The sequence below is a fragment of the Hetaerina americana genome, unplaced genomic scaffold (assembly GCF_022747635.1).
Source record: "Hetaerina americana unplaced genomic scaffold, ioHetAmer1.1.p SCAF_11, whole genome shotgun sequence".
NCBI lineage: Eukaryota > Metazoa > Arthropoda > Insecta > Odonata > Calopterygidae > Hetaerina > Hetaerina americana.
The window spans coordinates 30,698,353-30,718,389 of record NW_027286181.1 but is presented as its reverse complement, the minus strand read 5'-3'; the positions used below and the strand labels follow the sequence as shown (position 1 = coordinate 30,718,389).

The 20,037-nt window shown below is 38.8% G+C and overlaps 1 protein-coding gene across 1 annotated transcript; it reads left to right on the top strand.

Annotated features, from left to right (window-relative positions):
- Positions 1-641: 641 nt before the first annotated feature.
- LOC139701114 (phosphatidylcholine:ceramide cholinephosphotransferase 2-like) lies at positions 642-18,750 on the top strand. The gene is made up of 6 exons (XM_071599690.1): positions 642-1,008; positions 4,723-5,315; positions 9,815-10,025; positions 10,926-11,200; positions 13,971-14,146; positions 16,699-18,750. Exons 1-6 carry the CDS (start codon positions 953-955, stop codon positions 16,852-16,854), a joined length of 1,467 nt encoding a protein of 488 aa, XP_071455791.1. The 5' UTR covers positions 642-952; the 3' UTR covers positions 16,855-18,750.
- Positions 18,751-20,037: the final 1,287 nt, after the last annotated feature.

The following is a 20,037-nucleotide window of genomic DNA, read 5'->3' as shown; positions in this document are numbered from 1 at the left end:
GGTGAGGTGACGTCACCTACTCAGTCGAGGTCACCAGTTTTCCTTCCTGGCACCTCACCGGAGAAAATGGAAGAGATCACCCGACGCCGCTGCTCACACCATCGGGTTTTCCAGGTGCGTGTGTTCTAAGGGGACGCTGGAACCAGCCCGACCGGGTTTTGCCTTCGAGCCACCCCTCCCTCCGTCCCATCCCCCACACCCCCAAACCCTTCCTTTTTCCACCCTCCCCCTCCGTTTTATAACCTTGGCCTCCCTCGCCGGAAGGGGGCGTTGGTGCTGGTGTACCCGAGGAGGGGTGCGAGCGTACCCTCCCGCCACCGACAATCGGAACGTCCCCCGCTCGCTGAGAGAGAGGGAGGGAAGCAGGCGGAGAGAGAGCCTGGCGGTAGCGTAGTCGCAGGCGAGTCGGACCCCCAAGGAGTGACTCCGCTCCTTTGCAAAGCCCGCTTTCGAAGGTGGAGGGGGGCCTAGTGGCAGGAGCCTCCCCTCTCGCCCTCCTCCATAACACAACTCTCTTCCCCCTTCTCCCGAACCTTTTCGGGAGGAGGGGAATTGCCTCCTCCTCCTCCCCTCTCCCATCTGCCGATTCCCCCCTCCCACTTCCAACCTCTCCCTCCTCACTTCCCGCTCTGCCAGCGCTGGCCGTCGTTTTAACCCAGGGCGTCCTTACAAGCGCTCGGGAAAGCGCCGTAGACTGTCACGTTGGAAGCTTGAACCCCGCCGCTTCGGTCACGGGCTCCCTCCCGTTCGTGTGTCGAGTGTATTTGTGTGCATTCCTGCGTGCGTCTGAGGATAGTGAGGTTTTTCGTTCGTGTGATGTGTTCCTGGGATTACGGTGTGGCGATGGCGTGAAGTTGGTGAGGGGTGATCATGAGGTGGGCCGATGGGGATGGATTCAAAATTGTGTTGCGCCGCAGTGGACTTTACGGTTTGAAATAATTTTCGAGCCAAAATGAAAATTCCGACTGCTTCCGTCACTATTGCGGCCCTCCCAACTCTCGTCCGAAGGTAAAACTTATCGGTAATTAGTGCCTATGTGACTTGAATAATGTCTAGTGGAATGCGCAAGGTGATTCAGAGGGGGTAGGAAGAAACGTTTTACTGGGATTATGTTCTAGCGGAGGTTGCACCGCAACTGAGCTGTTTTACACTATGCGCTCGGTGACCTCCATGTCGTGGTTATTCTTCTTTGACGCGTCCGTTCTAATTTCACTGCAATGTTTTCGATGATTTTTTACAACCTCGATGGTGACTGACAGTATTATTTATATGAGAAATGTTCAGTAAAATGTGACATCGTTGAAGCACGAATTCAATAGGAGTTTGATTATGACAAGTGTTAACAATGCGCAGATTGTTGAATATTTACCCGAAGCGCACATTATTGTCAAAAGGCCAATCCGAGGATTTTTCCTTGTTTTTGTTTGTGATGAGCATGTGGCATCGGAGGATATTTCGTCATTTTATTTTACCGTTGGGCTGTTTTCTCTCCTGAGTTATCATTTAATGTCGAACACCGCGGAGCCAGTGCCTGGGAATGATGAAGTGACGTGTTGATTTATTTTGGCACCTTTACTCGAGATCCAGGACAATAATTTAAACAGTGTTTACTCACGCATATCGTCGCTCACTTTGCGCCTCACGGAAATTTTGCGAAGTGAATGTTATCCGCTCGTTCTACTTTTTGAGCTTCCTATTTTGCATGTAAATTAGTGATAAGTCAATCGTGATTTATAAAGTGCATGCACTCGAAATGCAATTATATTTGGGACTTGACAGATTTTGTCGTTTTTTATACGATTCTCGAGTTTATGAACCCACCTAGTAACTTAGTTCATCTTATGAATTGTTTTATCGTGTACGGTGGGAACTTTACTTGTCACGGCCATTTAACGGAATTTTAATGGTGTGTCTATTAATCCACAAGAGTTAAAGTGAATGTTAATGTCGAAATTGAACGTTGGGCATAACTTCGAGACATGTCTCATGATTAGGCTCATTGAATGAATGTCTAAGAAAGCGCAATTTTCTTTTCTTGACCACGTCGTCAACCTCAGCTTAAATCATTTCATGCTCTCAATGAAAATGTTTTTGCAGTCAACTGTTGGACAACATCCCTCTTTAAGTTGGCTTTATATTCAGTTCCTTTCCTTAAAAAAGAAGATTTTTGCCACTAGGAAATTGCAAAAACGATATGAATAGTTTTTTTTCTTTGGGATTACGGTATGACTTAAAATCGGGTCATCTTATTTTTATACGAGCTCTCATCTAAATTCCTCGAATCTGTTATTTCACTGGTTTTGGGCCTTGAGAAATCGTTTTGGTAGAGTGAAAACCTCTTTTATATAAGGAAAACAATGGCGAAGCGTAGATGTCAACGTCCAGTGTTAGTAGCCGGGAAATTTGGCCCTTGTTAGGTCGCCTCCGGCTACTTTTTTCAATTTTTTATTGTTTCGTGGAAGTGATTTTCTTTATCATTTATTTGGCGATTATTCTTTTCAGAGCGGAACACAGTAAAGGAGAAAGAAAAATAAGCATTTATAAGGTGTTAGGAATGCTGTTTCGTTGTACATTTATTCTCGGTTTGTTTAAATGAGATGCAGAACCATTTGCTGAATGTCTGTTCGGCTATACCGGTGTATAAATATACTAATTTATTTTTAAATAACGAGCCTTCCTTCCTAAAAAATATTTTTGTTCGACTTTCGCGTCGCTCTGACTTTCATCAATGGCAAATTTTCCCCCTCGCTCCATTTTTACTCGTGTTCGACTTGTCTTTCCTCCTCATGCCCAATTAACCCTTTTAACCATATCTACAAGAGATGGAATAAAATAAATCTGATAGTATTAGTCATTCAATATCAAAGCACCTTCGTGACCCACTTGACCAAAACAGAAATCTGTGAATACATGTTAATTTCACGTGATTAGGTTGATTAGTTCCCTTATGCTGTCCTTGTAAAAGAAATCCTTCTGAATGCTGTAAATGACCAATAAAGTTGCCGTTGTTCAAATGTATTCTTAACAGTTAGGACCATGCTTTAGGTATTGTGTTAAAGAAACAGCTTGTTCATAAATTATAAACACAGTATAACTGCTCTCATCCAAAGTATTTGATGTCCTAATTTTCCTTCTTGCCCTATTTTGTTACATTTCCAAGGAAATAACTTTTGGTGATATATCTGAGTCCGTAGGTAGACTAAAAGGTAGTAAATACAGCCTGAAAGTGAGCCATATTTTGAAAAGGTTGAGGACGTTACTGCACCAGTTTTAGGAGATTGAAATGGCTCTTCATGGGCTTGTTTAATGGCTTAACGTGTCGAGGGACCGTGGCTCATTTTTGTTGGAACGTGATTTTGGAGAGTAAGTACTGCACTGTACCGAGCTGTGATTTTTGTTGGAAGAGGCGTTTTCAGTACCCGCAGATGCAATTACTTCGATTGCATCTTCATAAAATCCTACAAGACGAGCGCGGGTCATGGATTGCTTATGGACCTGGCCTATATTGTGTAAATATGAAGTGTTCGTAATAGTTCATTTTATTTTCATCGCGTGTTGCACGAGGTAAGAAAAATTATTAAAAATTTCAGGGATGAAATATTTCTTTTATATAATTATAACAGAGATTTCGCTATACATATGCGTTTTTTACAATTTGGTTTGGATATCGTAATTTAAATTACCTGCCATGCAGATTGGCTGCGCCACGCATCTCGTAAATCGTCGGCTCCGTCTCCTCTCCTTAGCTCCTGCGCCAAGGGTCTCATCCTTAGCTTCTTCATACGTCCCCTTCAAGGTAATCACCAATCTGAGGTGTCCGGGCTGTTATCGAATTGTCAACCCCCTCCCGAGATCCCGGCCGATATGACGGCACGTGTGAGGGCCAAGACGTGGTGTCGGGAGACTTGGCATATGTAAATGACAGGGATTGCTACCCAGGAGAAGAAAACAGGCCATTATGTTATTTTCCTCTTCCTAAGGAGAGAGCCCCTGTTACAATTACGCGTAACCTTGCGCATAAGGCCTGGGCCCCTGAAGTGCAAGGCAGGTCAAAAAGACCGCCTACTCATCATCTAAAATTCCTCTGCACCGATTCTTAGGGGACGAATCTTAGGTAACAATTCAAGAGCAGCAGAGTAAGGCTTGTCAGATGGACCTCTTGGACTGGCCCCTTGTTATCGAGTTAATCATGCTCTGGTGCCTTTCATTAGAGTAGACTAATGCGGAATAGTTTAAAAACTACTTTTGGTTTATGAACACTATTTATGATGCGTCTATACATTTCCCAGTGGTATGTATGGAAGAGCTTGAGGTGGTTAGACGTGATGATGTCAAAACTGATAACTTGTGGTCAATAAATCGTGTGGAATCACAATGGGCGATTCGGCAGATTCAAGTACGCCTTCTACTTCGCTGCTGCTTTCATTGCATAAGCATAACAAAAATCAGTCGTAACTGCTCAAACATTCAACAAGCAAAATTTTAAGCTTGACTCGAACTCGATTATTAAGTGCATGCATTATATACTTGTGTTTATTCATGTATGTGCAAATTTATATGTATACGTTCATATTTATCATTCAGGTTCTCAAATTTACTCCGTAACACGCCCTTGCGCGGGCGGCTTAAGGGTGTTTTATTTAGATATAATTGTTAATCTGTAATAAAAAAAATATACGTTGCCGCAATTTTGAATCGTTGTCCTCGTCCTTTGTCTCGCAGGATGGTGCTAGATCCAAAGAGCAGTCACGGTGATTACGGGAGCTTCCAGAGCACGGACCGGCCGAGCCACGCCAACGGCCACCTCCTGCATCACTTCTTACGCTCGCCCTCGACGTCTCCCACTTCGCACCCGCCGGCCCCGCGGAGGGACCGCGGCTCCCCCGTCTCCCCCGCCGTCCCCGGGGACGAGGATGGGCATCCCCTGGGGGGCCACGCCGGCGCCGAGGAGGCCGAGGGGGAGCTCATCGCGGGCGGCGCCGGGATCGCGCACCCGATGACCCAGGACGTCTACCAGCGGGAGCCTCTGCTCGGCAGGCCCCCCAAGGGAGGAGGTGTCGGCGGCGGGGGCGGGGAGTACCACCATCACCACCACCACGGCTGGGAGCTGAGCGAGGGCCCGTCGGAGCAGGTGTACTACCAGCAGAAGGACTCTGATGCGCTGGGCGGGCTCGGTGGTGGCGGTTGCGCGGGGACGGGGATCGGGGGGGGCGCTGGGGGGAGCTGTAATTCGAACGGTGTCGTGCGGATCGACGTGCCGGCGCCGCTTCGGGAGGAACCGAGGTTCCCCAAGGAGAAGTGGAAAACGTTCATCGGTGAGTGTATGTGGGGTTAGTGCGTCTAGTGTTTTCACGCGGGGCCTCGTACAGTGTCGTTAATGTGATTTATGTATGTATACATATAGTAGGTCGCTGTAGTCCAAGGGTTAGAGCGTTGGACTACCGACCGGAGGGTATACCACATGTACACACATATACATATGTGTATATAAATATATACATGCATACACACGTACATATATAAATATAAACCTATATAAGCATGGTGATTTTTTGGGTACCAGGTTTTTCTGGGAGGTCATAGCCAGCACAGGGGAAGGAACTGGCCTGTGTGAATTTCACATGCCGTTGGGATTAGTACTGGGTGAACTCTACCATCACCCACCAAACTGACGTTAGGGTTGATTACTGTATTTATGCATATAGATATATATTCCAGAAGAAATCAAATCTATCAAAAATGCTTGGAAGAAGAAAGTAAGTGTTATGATTACTTCAGGAAGTGTTAAGACACTCAGGTGAAATTATTGATTCCCCTTAATGTGCACTGTTGGTGGCTTTGTATAGTGCGAGCATTACATTGGAAGACCTCTCACACAATTAACAGATTCGATCGCCTTGATGAAAGAAGCGCAATGAGCTCCCAAACTTATACTTAAATTCTTGTTTCTACTTTCAAAAGTTGACCACAACAACACCCAAGTTAAATTATGTTCTTGAAAGAAAGACCATAATGACCTGGCTTCTCCTTGTCCCTATGAGTACTTTATTAAGCAGTGCTATCACTCCTTAGTAGAAAAAAGTGTGTGAAAAGACAACTTTAATTTAAAGTAAATATTCATTTATTAATTCTTGTGCTGCTGTCCGGGCCCCAATGCTGTGTTACAAAATATTGTTTCACAAGATGCCTGCGAGTCTTGAGTAGTATTGTGTGACATTTTGGTGGTCAGAGTTTTTGTTTTATTACCTGTATAATGAAGACAAGATATTTATTTACATTAGTTATTGTATATTTATGGTTAAATACTGTTTGTAACAGCAAATCATTTGGATTAATTTTAGAAAATGCCATTCATATTATATAGCAGTTTTATCATTCAGTTTGACCTTTTTGGATACTATCAAACAAAGGCCACTAATCAATGGGTAATCAGCCTTTTCAAGGTCTGTTTTGGACAGTTCTTGGTAATTATTCCATATTGCCTGGCTTTCTTCTTGTATGTCTTATATTATCTACTTCTTCATACTTTCATGTCTTCAAAAAAAAGCTCTTCCCTCCTTTCCTCTTCCTCACTTTCATAACATTCTGCTATAATTACAAGATTAAATACTCTATTACCTCTCAGTATCCATCATCCACTTTTTTACCCTCCTGACAATCAGGATGGTGTGGGGTCTAATGTACCGGCTCCCCTCCCAGAGGCCCAGGTCCAAATCCTGGGGACAGAATCTTTTGCTGTGGTATCCCAATCCCTACTTGAGGTGCTTTGTGAAGAGCACTTTTAATAAGTACAGCATCCATTAGATGGGATGTTAAAATGTGAACCACGTGGTACCTTTCATTAAGAGTTGGTTAATGCTGATGCCAGGTTCCTCTCCACCCTTCCTCCTTTCCCACCTAGCCCTAATGGCGCAAATAGCCTCAGCTGTTAGTTGCCTCCCCTGAAGCTACTACTGCGTCTGCCTCCTACAGAATTCACTCACAGCAACTTCCTTTCTTCTCCCACCATGTATGAAGTTTCATCAATTGTCTTCTTCTCTGTCCAACTTATGTTATCCATACCCATATCTCAAGCATTTCCAATGTATGCACATCCTCTACCCAGAGACCTGGTTTCAGATGCATTCATCATTTCACACCATATTAGTCTTTATTAATCATTCACAGAAGCCTTTACTTGACATGAGAGTCATCTATTCCAATTTTACTTTGAAACAAGTGCTACCTAAATAATCGTCTGCTGCCTTGTATTGCTCCTGTCCAGCATTCAATAATAATTGCAAATCCTTGTCTGGCCAACTATTGATTGATCATCTGTAGATAAAACTGACTTGAATCACCCTGTCACCTACTTTAATATCCAGCTCAAGCCCTTTTCATGCCACCTTTAAAATTTCTTATGCATATAAGTTTAAAAACACTGGTGATAATGGACAATCCTTTGTTCATCTCCAACCTAAATTCTCCCTCTTATTCTTTACCTGTCTCACCTGATTCTTATGCTAACTGGTTTCAAATAGGTCACTGATTTTTCATGTTATCAATTTGAAATTTTCTTAAGATAATAACACGTCACATATTATCTCTGAAATACTTTTGACTTATGGGACATATAACTGATATTTAAAAAATTATTTTTCAAGAGTAATAAAGAAACAACTTCTTGCCTCAGGTCAGTGATCATGGTTAGACTTGATGAATGTGAGAATATAAGAATTTCAAATATGCTCCATAGTACTTCAGTATTGATAGTATATTGAAATGTATAAATTTTCTAATCTGCTAGTTGATATTTAAATGTAAGTAATAATTAACTCATCTAGTTAGTAGGGGTTAAACCCTGTGACACATTACTTTATTGATTCAGAAAGAAAGATCCATGTCATTTTTCTTCTCATATAAGCCTTCCAAAAATATTCCCTCCTTAGATGAAACTTATTATCAGCCATATCATTGCACCTTAATTCAATGAAATCAACAATAGTTTCAGAAACTTGAAGGAAGCAATATTAACCCTTCAGAATGCCAAGCTATTATCTTGGACCTATGTTAAAATTGATCAAATATTTTTACTGATTGTGTGGATATTGCAGTAGTTTAAAAAAAAGTATGCATCAAATAAATGTGAAGTTGCATATTTAAGAAATTAGGATTAGTTTTATTTAATGCTGTTTCATCTTTGGCATATATTATTTGATAATTGCATAAAAATACTAGATATTGGAAAAAAAATGGGACGTGATATATAATAAACAAATTGAAAGTTCCAGGGGAGCAGTAGCACTCCTGGCACTTTTCTCAATAGTTAAGAGAGTGCTCTCAGACTCTTTAAGGTTCAATGATAACAGTATTAGAATACAATTGGCAGTTTAGTTAACATTTATTTCTGAATCGGTAAGAGGCTCTGAGATTGATGCTTTGAAGTACATATTTGAACTAATTTCAGTATGAATCTAATCTTTGGGGTAATAAATGTTCCCATGGTCCACTATAAACTAATGTAAAGACTAATTTGATATCCCTCCCACACTTTTAGTAACCATCTTCCATCCCTTAGGGCACCCCCTAACATAACTTTCTAAGCTAACAACTGGCTGTTCTCTCTGTCATTATTATTTTATTTGTTTTTATTTATTTATTTTGCATTAGTCTGAAAACAGTACTTCAACTTCTGTGAAAAATAACATAAGCCAGTCTAAAGTATCAGTCCTGTCTCTCTTGTATCAGCCATCATTTTTTTGTTTATAATATGGCCTGATGAAAATAATGTTTTGTGGATTTTCTCTTATCTGTATACAGGTTCATCAAAGTCTAAATAATAACACTCCATAACCATATTTGTATTAATGTACATGTTTTTCAATTCATCCTATCTTGATTCAATCAGTAAAATTTTCAGATGAAAATTAATTGAACACCAGTAGTAATTAGGTATGCAGACTTCTAATGTCAAAGTCACAGGTTCACTTCTCCGTTTTAGAAAAGTGATTCTGTGGTACTAATTCTGATTCTATCTTTGTCTTGTGGATATTACTTTCATGTAGAGGTACATCTGATAGATTCAACGTTGAAGTATGAATACTTTGAAAAATTTCTTGTCAGTTAGCCTTGCATCATATTTATCTCCACCCATTCTCTGTTTTTCGAAATCATACGTACCCCATATAATCCATCTATTCATAGTTCTACTCCCATTTTTCTACTTTTGAACCCTTGTTTTGATGCCTCATCCATTAAGAATAATTTTGAGTTGTGTTTCTTATCAGCTTATCAAAAAAATACGAATAAAAAATTGAAATCCCTTTAACTCAACATTCAGAATGGTATTAGGAGGCATTCATTCATTGTCATGTGACGTTTCTGAATGATTACAACTACATAATTTGTTCCATAAAATTTAAAGAACCTGTCATGATATATCCTCTTTCATTTCAATTATGATTATAATTTATCTTTTTTAAAATAAGGTAAAAAGCTTTGAGAACAGACATTTTGTCATCCAACAAGAGGGTTTGTCATTAGCTTTGTTATAGCCCGCCTCAAAGTTCTTGAATTACCCTATGTATCGTAGAGAGGTGGTTGTTGATTAAAGTACTCATTTATCTCTAATTTCCCTTTTAGCGGGAATTAACTGTTGATATTAATTTTATTTCAGTTTTCATATCCATGTGAATGGGGTTGTTGCTATTAAATTTAAAACTGAAGTAAAGATTTATTCTATTCACCATATTTATATTATAAATACTGCTAATGTGATTTGTTTATCGAGACATTTTACTGGTATTTTTAACATTTTTTTCCATTCCCTTTGCAGCGTTCCTGTTTCTAGTGGTTAACTTTATTCTTACTACGGCTTCACTGGCAGTCGTCCACGAACGAGTGCCTGACAGGGATAAATATGGCCCTCTTCCTGATGTCGTCCTCGACCACGTCTCAGCCGTTGACTGGGGTTTAACAGTATCTGAAGTCCTTATTGTGATCTGCACTAACACAGCGCTGCTTGTACTTGTATTTCATAGACACAGGTATGCATCATTGATATCTCCTATTAAATCTTAAAATATTCAATACAGTGCATATGACATCTCCTCAATGCAATACATATGGAATGAGAATAGATGTAAATATATTACAGGTTATGTGGTTTTCCAGAAAGAGAAAGGCTAAGCTAATCATTAAAATAGTGGGGCAAAAACTAGAGCAGAAAGAACGGTTTACATAGTTTGGAAGTGTTTTGGACCAATATGGTCACAGTAGTAGGGACATAAGAAGAGGAATTGCATTAGGCAAAGAAGCATTCTCAAGGAGAGAATTGACAATGGGGATGTTGAGTAGGGATGATAAAAAAAGGCTCATCAAAATTTTGGTATTTTGAAATGTGGCTGTGGAGAAGTGGAGAGGAAGGAAAGCAAACAAGGAAGTGCTAAGTATGGTGGGTTAGGAGAGGGGATTGTTGAAAGAAATTGTAAGGAGAAAGGAAAAATGGATGCAAAGCATATTGGCTGGCAGTGGGATGCTGAAGACTGTGACAGAGGAGAGAAAGCTGGGCAAATGAAGAAGGGGCAGGAATAGAGTTGGGATACTGGGCAGAATAAAGGGAGGAAGAAAGGAATTGAAGAGGGGCTAATTGTAGTATAGGATGTTGGGTTGTGTTTAGTTGGAAGATACAAGAGAATAGTTTGATAGCTTGTGTCCATCCAAAACCTGCCATAACCGGTAGATTACCTATAGCAATAACAGTGATGACAGAGCTTGTGAATCAGATGTAAGAATGTTATAATCTCAAGTGTTTGTCCATTCATCCATATGTTTGAAAAACTCAACTTTAAGAAACAGGGTTTGAGAAAGTAATTTACTGTTTTGGGAACATATTTTTTCGCCATGTGATGGTATGGCTTGAGCTAATGAATGTTCTATCTTTTCAGGTTTATTGTAATGAGACGCCTTTTCCTCCTCCTCGGCATTCTGTACCTGATGCGGTCCATCACTATGTATGTGACCGTGCTGCCTGTTGCAAGTCAAACTTATTACTGCTCGCCAAAAGCAAATGAAACCTCCCCCTTCCTTGTTGCGCGGCGGGTTCTTCAGCTTCTCTCTGGTTTTGGGCTGTCCATCAATGGTCAGCACACCTTCTGTGGGGACTATATATATAGTGGCCACACAGTGATCCTTGTCATGAGCTATCTTATAATTCGAGAATGTGAGTAGAATCTCTTTTTTTTATTATTTTGATTCAGTGATTTATAAATGCATTGTGTGCTCATTTTTTATTATGTAAGGTAACTCAGTAGTCATATCACTGGCTGAGTTTCCTGACTATCTGTATTTAATGGGTAAAACTACGTGACTAATGTATAGAAAGACCCTAGTATCTTAAAATACCAGGCCAGTTAAAAAAAAAGATGAGACTGTTTGTTTAAATACTTGATTATATTAGTTTCCCTTTAATCATGCTTATTGCCTTCAAAATGCATCCCTTGGCTGCCAATACAACATGCCCAACATTTTTCCCGGCTTTTGAATGCCCCCAGGAACTGTTCTTTTGTGATAGCATTTAAGTGCTGGCTGGGGGGTCATGGGTGTTCTGTTTTTGGCCAAAAACTCAGTAGTAATCAATGATGTGTAAGCTGGTACATTATTGCGATGAAAGTAACAAGACTTGTTTGCCTGCATTTGTGGTCTTTTCCACAACATGGCCTGTCTTAACTTTCTCATAAACTCTATAGAGTGCTGACCATTCCCTGTTTGTTCTTTGGGTACATATTCATAATGAATAATCCCCTCCTAATTGAAGAAAACAATCACATCACCTTCATGTTTGTTTGTGATATCCTAGCTTTTTTGGGTTGTGGAGAAGATGGCCCCTTCCATTTCCCTTCCCCCAACACCATGCCCAACTCATAGATTCATTGCTGAATGCCTCTTGAATCATTCCTTAAGTTTCAGCTGCACTTTTCCTGAGATTGAAACAAAATTCAATGCACATACACAACACTGTCATTCTCACTGACACATGAATTTGTGCTGCAAGCGTTTGCAAGCTCAGACAAGAATCGCTGTTTTGTGGAAACAAGTCAAGATAGGACCATGGGCAAGGCATTGTTTTACATACCACAGACACCACAAACAAGGCAACACTTCACTGGTTGTGATCCATTTTGCAGTTCATGGAGGGAAAGACCAGTCTCATCTTTTTTCGAGAGGACCTTGTTCTTATATTCTCCAGGAAGTCAAAAACAATGAAAAAGTGTTTTGTGTATGACCTAAAGGTGGTCTAATAGGTTAAGACTAGCTTTAATCTATTGGATGATTGTAGAGAACATCTTTAGATTACACCTTGCTGGGGTAATGGATTAGAATCTTGTGTTGGTGGGATGAAAAGGGAAGATTTTTACTCCTGCTGAGAGTATGAATGGTTATGTTCTTCCTTATTTATAGTTTCTATTTTTGTCTAATACCATTTTAGGTTCATTGATTGTGGCAATTTAAGGTAATAAAGGACCTTTGAAATTAAAATTAAAAGACATTCTAATTCGCTGAATAAATGAAACTTGGTATTTTTTCACACAGAAAAAATTTACCATGTGAACCAGTGGAATTATAATAAAGTTTTTTGTGTGAAAAAATACCAAGTTTATTTATTCAGTATTCATGAATTTTTACAAAGTAGTGACTCAAACCATGGAATTCATGGCATTATATTTTATTGCATTTTTATTTTTGCCAAAAATGCAACTAACTGGCTTAACCTTATTGAGGCATATTCTGGCAATTGTAATGCTTAAAATCCCAGTGCATATGAAGCAAGAATAGGAGTGGGTGGATTGTAATGAGTATGGAAAGAAGGAAGGATGACGAAAGAGGTTTTTGGACTGAGCGATTGCTTTTTGGGTGGGAAAAGCAGAGTTCAAGGTCTGCCAACAGACTTGAGGAAAAGGTGGAGGGTAGAAAAGGGAAAGAAAACCAAGCTTTAGGAAACAGGATGAATGCAAAACTGGGTAGATTTTTAGGAGGGTCAGCATGCCTATCTGTCAATGATGTAAGGGTGTTGATTTATCTCTTCCATTCACATATGACTTCAATTTGAAAATAAGTCTGGAATACCTTTCTGTAGAGTTTAAGTACTCGCATTGTTTTATTTTCATTCTACATTACCTCTGAAGAAGATGGTTACGTTTTTATCATAATGAAGATGATGTACCTTGATACCTAATCATCGGCAATTAGGTCAGAGGATAGTGGCAGCCTTAGTATTGGCCAAACAGTATTAGATTGGCTAAATCCCACTCAGATTTCACCTAAATGTGAGAGTCAAGTACCGTACTTGGTGGCATATAAGATGCTCCAGCAAAAAAGATGCGCCTTTATTTCAGCCGGGCACACAAAAGAAAAAAAATTTAACAGTATGTGCAAAAGCACAACACCCCACCAACTTAAGTTATAATTCTATGTTAGCTCCACCCTGTTTTGTTATGGTCAGTTGTGATAAATCATGACCAAGTTCATTTAATATCTCATTCACTCCTCTTTCATAATTGCAGAAGTGAGCAGCATGATATTCACGTCACATAATAGTGATGAGCTAAATAATAAAATTCCCAATCACAACATTCTCCAATTAAATAATAATTATTGCGTATAAATAAATAATATAGTCAAAATAGGTACTACCGACTATTTGAAGTGATAATAATATTGTGTTGAAAGTTTAACCACAGAGTTCGAACCTTCAAAAAAATTCACTAATAATTTTTTAACCATAATTTTGGAAAAAAAGGTTTGTTTTATATGCTGTCAAATAAAGTACAAAAATTTAGTTTCTGTGTCAGGGGGACAACAAGTATTTTTCATTGATATCTTCCATTGGAACAATTGGTGTAATTGTTTTTGGTGAATTGATAACTTTTTAAAATGTATTAGTTCAGATAACGTTAATACCTGATTTTATTCAATTTCAATTTTTGTTTCAGACACTCCCAAGCGGTGCTACCTTGTTCACTGGACAGCATGCCTTTCTGCTCTGACTGGTGTTATAATGGTGCTCATAGCACGTGGACACTATACTGTGGATGTTTTAATAGCTTACTACATTACCACTCGTCTATTTTGGATTTACCATACGATAGCCAACAATACCTCTTTGAAGGTAGGTTTTTCACTTCCTTTCTGCATCTTTCAGTATTACTTTGTGGAATAGATCCATCATGTAATACTATCATAATAATGTTTCACATATTATTTATTGGTCCTGACTGAAGTTTCAATTAATGTACCATTGTCAAGGGTATGAAGGAGTTAACTTCATTAATGGTATGAAATTGTTGAATCTGTGGTGAGGACCAATTCTATTACTAGTTGCTTTTACATTTTATTTGTAATGGATAAAAGGATGTTCTTTAGTCTTTTGTGTTTCCACATGAAATAATCCATCCATGTGTGTAAGCCCATTACTTCTTAGTCTCAATGGCATCATACGTACCTGCAGATGTGAAAGTATAATATGTGTAGGTATGGCCATCCTGAGGTTTTAAGTGCTTTAAGTGGATATAAAGCCCTTTTCCTTTTGAATTTTGTAGCATTTCATATGAGTATGGTGTAGTCTGTGGGCATGTGATTTTGCAGATGCTTGGAACAAATGCGCTTTGATTTGCCGAGGCATATCTAAAAATTGAATTCAAACAAACCAACTGATGCACTTTAAAAGATAAATCTCTGAGAAATAATTCAAAACGATCAAATTTTGCAGTAGCTGTTTGCAATGTATGTAGAAGCATCTGCTCAGCTGTCAGCATAAATCATAATATACAGGGTCCGTTCAATAAGTATCGGGACTGGTTCCAAAAATGAAAATTTATTGCAGTTATCATTACAATTACTTAATAATGTTCAAAATACATTCCTCCAGCATTGATACACTTAGCTTGGCGCATCTGCCACTCGTCAAAAGCCCAATGGAAGTCTGATTCCGGAATACTGTTAAGAGCCTTTGTCGTTGCCGCTTGAACCACCTCAATGGGGTCGAACCGATATCCTTTGAGCTCCTTTTGAGCTATCCTTGGAGGGAATAATGTTGTTGAGAAAATCTTCATCTACCTGGATGCAGTCCAAAATTTCTTGCAAAATTTCCACCCACGACAGTTTTTGTTCCTCACTCAAGACTTTCGGCACCAGCTTCACGCACACTTTCCTCATTGCAAGATCCTCTGTTACAATGGTGTGGACGGTTCCAACTGAAAGGCTGGTCTCCTCACTGATAAGGGTGATAGTTAAATGCCTGTCAGAGTCCATAACTTTTTTCACTTTGGCCACCTGAGCATCGGTTCAAGCAGTTGTCAGGCATCCGACGCGGTGCTCATCTTCGACGAGCTCCCGGCAATCCTTAAACATTTTGTGCCCCTCAAAAACTCTGGTGCGGCTTAAGGCATCATCCTCATAAGCCTGTTTAATGAGTTCAAGGGTCTCCGATACAGATTTCCCAAGTTTAATGCAAAACTTCACAGCGTAGCGTTGTTTCCTCGGTGCACTCAATGCTGGCGCAATGGCACCACAAACAATCACGTCACAAAAATCCACCTCCTGTCTCAACGCATGCCCAGAGGCGACTGAACTAAAGTGTGCCTGAGTGGTAGGGGACCCCTCTACCGAGGTGACTGGTCGGACCCCCATCCACCACTCCGTTTAGGCTACAGCAAACCAGTCCCGATACTTATTGAACGGATCATGTATGTTTGTAAACAATTTGTTAACTTGAGGAGGAATATGATGGTTTGATTTTGGCTCCCCATAAATGAATTGAAATCTTAGTTCTGAGTTAAATATGTGTTGCCTTCTGTGTGTGAAAAAAAATTTTCAAAAACTTGATCTAAAAAATTTCCAGAATAGTGTATCCAAATGGGACCTAGCCTGTGTTACTTTATGTATTTTGCCCTATTTGTACAGAAAATGAAAGTCTTTATTCTATATCATTTTTACCATGATGCATCCCTGAACAAATAAATTGATGTTCTGACTTATATATTAGTAAGATTCATACCTGTTCTTAACTCAACAAACAGACATGTCTGTGTGCCTAATTACCTGGCTTTGTGCAAATTCCATTAAAAACAATGCGTTCATACTATGATAGAAGAGTGGTAGTATAAAAATAAACAATGCCAGGATCATTGGCAGGGTTGAGTTGAAGCACAGTTAGTCACAGTCAGTTCGTATCTTGAAAACCAATAGGTGGGCTGGTGACCGAGGGGTGATAGGAGAGTTGGAGGATTACAGTTAAGGGTTGAGAGGGAATGGGAGGGAGAGTGTACATTCATGTTTTCAGGGTCAGTTGGGCTGAGAGTAATGAGGGTGTTGGGTAAATGCTATTGCCATACATAAGTGTTATGGTGAAACATGATGTGCCCCTAAAAATTGTGAAAAATTTCATTCTCCCTTGTTATCTTATGAATGTATGCAATGTATCGAAAGCGAAGTCTGTGACGATGAAGTATAACAATTTTACTATTGAAAATGGTTGCCAGCTTGGTGAGGATATAGAGTTACCATAAGCAATCATGTAAAAACACTTGAACATGGTAAAGATATGTTTGAAGTGGAAATTATGAAATTGATTAATGACTCTTAAAAACTGTTAAATGAATGTGGATAAGGTTATTTCGATTGGTGGGTATATTGAAAAGATTTATTTTTCTTCTCTTGCAGCAAAGTGGACCAAATAACTTCCTTAGTCGTGTATGGTGGTATCCAATGTTCCGATACTTTGAGGGTAATGTAGGAGGCCCTGTTCCACGGCAATATGAGTGGCCTTTGCCGTGGCCTCGCAGATTCCTTGCCAAACATCCCAACAGGGATAGTTAACGACTGTAGAGTGCTGATGTGCCTTGAATGACTTAAAAAAAAAGAAGTGCACATTAAGAGGTACCGGAGCATTTTTAGGCATCAAGAAAAATGGAAGTTGCTACCAAAGATGAGCCGGCGTTGTTGCCTGAAAACTTAAAAAGTGATTGACAGTGCCATTTTGCTGTAATATGTTACTGTTATGAAATTGCTACAACGTAGCAATGACATTTATGTGGCTAAAATCATTTTAGTTCACCAGTTTTCCAACAGTGTTACTTGTGCGAGAAACATATTTAGACATTATTATTGTTTTCTATGCGCTGAATTGGTCAATGTGCTAAATGTGATTTTATACACAAGGAAAGATCTGCACATACGTAATTATATTAGATCAAAATTTTGTTAAATTGCCAGTCATGTAGGTGGCTGTGGAAGTATTTCTAAAATAGAATCTTGTAAAACATATTTTCGGTGTGGTATTTTAGTAATGTGTATGTTTGTGTGATATGAGTGTGCCTTCGTGTGATCTTGTGTTGATATGTTGCCTTAATTGACATGATCACGTCTCTTCCTCATAAGTAATTCATTGCTGTCATTCTATCTTTCAGAGTTGTTCATTTTATATACACATATATAGGTGTGTGAGAGAAATCGATGAATCTCAATAATTAAATTTATGGGAATTAGAAATTGTATTAAAGCAACAAGATGATATCTACTGAAGAACAATCTGTTTGTTTGGTTTAAAAATGTACTCATTAAAACCATTTGAGATTGAAAAAGTGCTTATGGCTGTGCTGAGTGTTTTCCAAATTGGTTTGGATCTGTGCACTTGGGTTGCTTTACATGTATCTTGTTAATATTTGTGTGTAAAAATGTAAATGTAGAGGAGAAAGAAGTAGAGAATTTATCTCATATCTGGTGGACCAAGTTTTGGCCAACTTGTTAGGACATGCCCCAACCTCATTCTTAACCTCCGAAGATTACGCATGTTGTGCACTGAATTATTTACATTTCCTAGTAGTAATTCATGCTGATTCTGATAAGGTTTGATTACCTGATTATTTTATGGTTGTTGATTTATATGTTGAATATTCCTATTGACTACAATATTAATGCTATTTATCTATCACCATTGAATTTAATGAAATTATTTTAAATGAACTGTTGGCAGCTTGTTTTGACTTTTTATCTTTTTATTCATGCCATTTATCAATCATTAATTGCAATTAATTTGTTCTGTTGTATCATTGTGAGAATCTTTATCAATCATGTTAGATAATAGTCGTCAACTTTACAATTGGGCTTATGAATATCAGGCAGTCATATTGTTTGATAGACATGATCATACACATCATAGAAATTTTTTTTTTAACTGAAATCATGAGGTGTGCCTTGTTATAGTGTTTTTATTGTTAATAGGTAAATATTTTTGCCAACTCATTTCTAGTGTTCCAAAACATCTGTCAGAGGATTGTTGACATTCAAATTTGAAGAACTGCCATTAAAATAATATTTTTATGGTAAACTTTAGAGAAAGACATGATGCTGTAGAGTATCTTTACAACAATTAAAATAATGTATTTTTATAAAATTAAATTCCTCATTATTTGGTAAAGTCATTAGTAAGAACTACCTAAACTAGAAACATGTATTTCTTTGTTTCATTTCCTGTTGGGGAGTTAACATACCATTAGAATGTTGAGCATGTTTCATGATTCATTAGTTATATCATTCAATTTAAGTGCCCTGGAGATGTGAAATTTATTCATTAATATGTTATTCCCTGGTCAAAGTCAACATTTTGCTGTGTCGTGCATTCCATCATTTTGTACATGATTTTGTAAATCTATGGATCAATATCTATAGTAATTGTTTTGTTCATTTATTTACATAAAAACAAAAAATTCTGTACACCTGTTTATTTTTCATAACAAACCCTATTTTGTGACCAGTATTTATGAAAATGCATCAAGGGTAAGTGGTAGTAGTTTATTTTTACTCTCATAAAAGTCATGACCACTACTCATTAGAAAATATAAAAGGATTGGATTATTTTTCAATAATAATTATCTTGCTCTCCAGCCAATTCTGGCGATCTTTGTGACCCTGGGTTCAAATATTGTCACTCCTGGCTGGTCACTAAGTTTGGAGTTGTTCTTAAATTATGCAAAGGTTTCAGGGAGCAAGTGAATGCACCATTTTGATACATTTCCTAATGGTAATGTAAGGGAAGGGTTTGGCAGAAATCTTGCATAAGATCAATCAGTATTGTATTATTTCAACAATTATTTATTGGGAATAATCATCCTTGATCTCTGTGGGAGTGCTGGAAATTATTTTAGCACAGGCGGTGCTAGGAAATACTAATAAAGCACACATAAAGCGTTTGAATGAACAGCAGATTTATTCTGAGTGCTGTGGATAACAGACCAAGGTCAACACGGAAAGATATATGCCATGGGCGCAACGTGCACAAGAGGGATGAACGCTCGGCGGGGGTTGAGGCGTGACTGCTTCCGCATGGGTCAAAATGCCTCCTCGTAGGTCGAGCCTAGGGATGACACCTCGCTGTACACCCCTGACTCGCACAAACAAATGAACCGCCACAATATCCAAAGAACAAATTGTTCAAATGCAATAATGAAGCTGTCACTTCATTACTATTTAAGCATTTATTGCCCAATTAAAATAGTTGCAAAATGTGTTTCACCTCACTTCATCTATTCTGACCCCTGAAATTTTTAAAATTCATTTATGGCAGTATAAAGGTGCATTGCCAGGAATTAATTAGTGGAGCCCCTACTGATTTAATAGGCAGTAAAGCAAAGTATAACATGTAAAATTCTGCACCCATTTTGTGATATCACAACCAGTTTCACCTGTTATGGCAAATTTGGGCACACACTATTATTTCAAACCACAAGGCATATACGCCTCAGTACAGGTCCAACCGCCATTGCTATAGTAACTATACAAGGACCTGAAATGACCTAAACCAGCCATTTGTCAGAACAAACAGTACTACTTATGGTCCCAAAGCAATGGACTTAAGGTTATTCAATGAACTTCCCCATTTAATCAAATATGAAACAAAAGTACCTGTTTACAAGAAAAAGCTCTTTACAAGAAAAAAATTATTCTGTTTATGAATTTCTGGAATTATCAGTACTCATCAATTCCCACTTATCCAAATAATAT

Excerpts from the sequence above, each read along its gene's own strand:
- LOC139701114 (XM_071599690.1), top strand. The coding sequence starts at position 953 with ATGAAAATTCCGACTGCTTCCGTCACTATTGCGGCCCTCCCAACTCTC. Across the intron at positions 1,009-4,722 it reads CTCCCAACTCTCGTCCGAAG|GATGGTGCTAGATCCAAAGA; the intron begins GTAAAACTTATC and ends TTTGTCTCGCAG. Across the intron at positions 10,026-10,925 it reads CTTGTATTTCATAGACACAG|GTTTATTGTAATGAGACGCC; the intron begins GTATGCATCATT and ends CTATCTTTTCAG.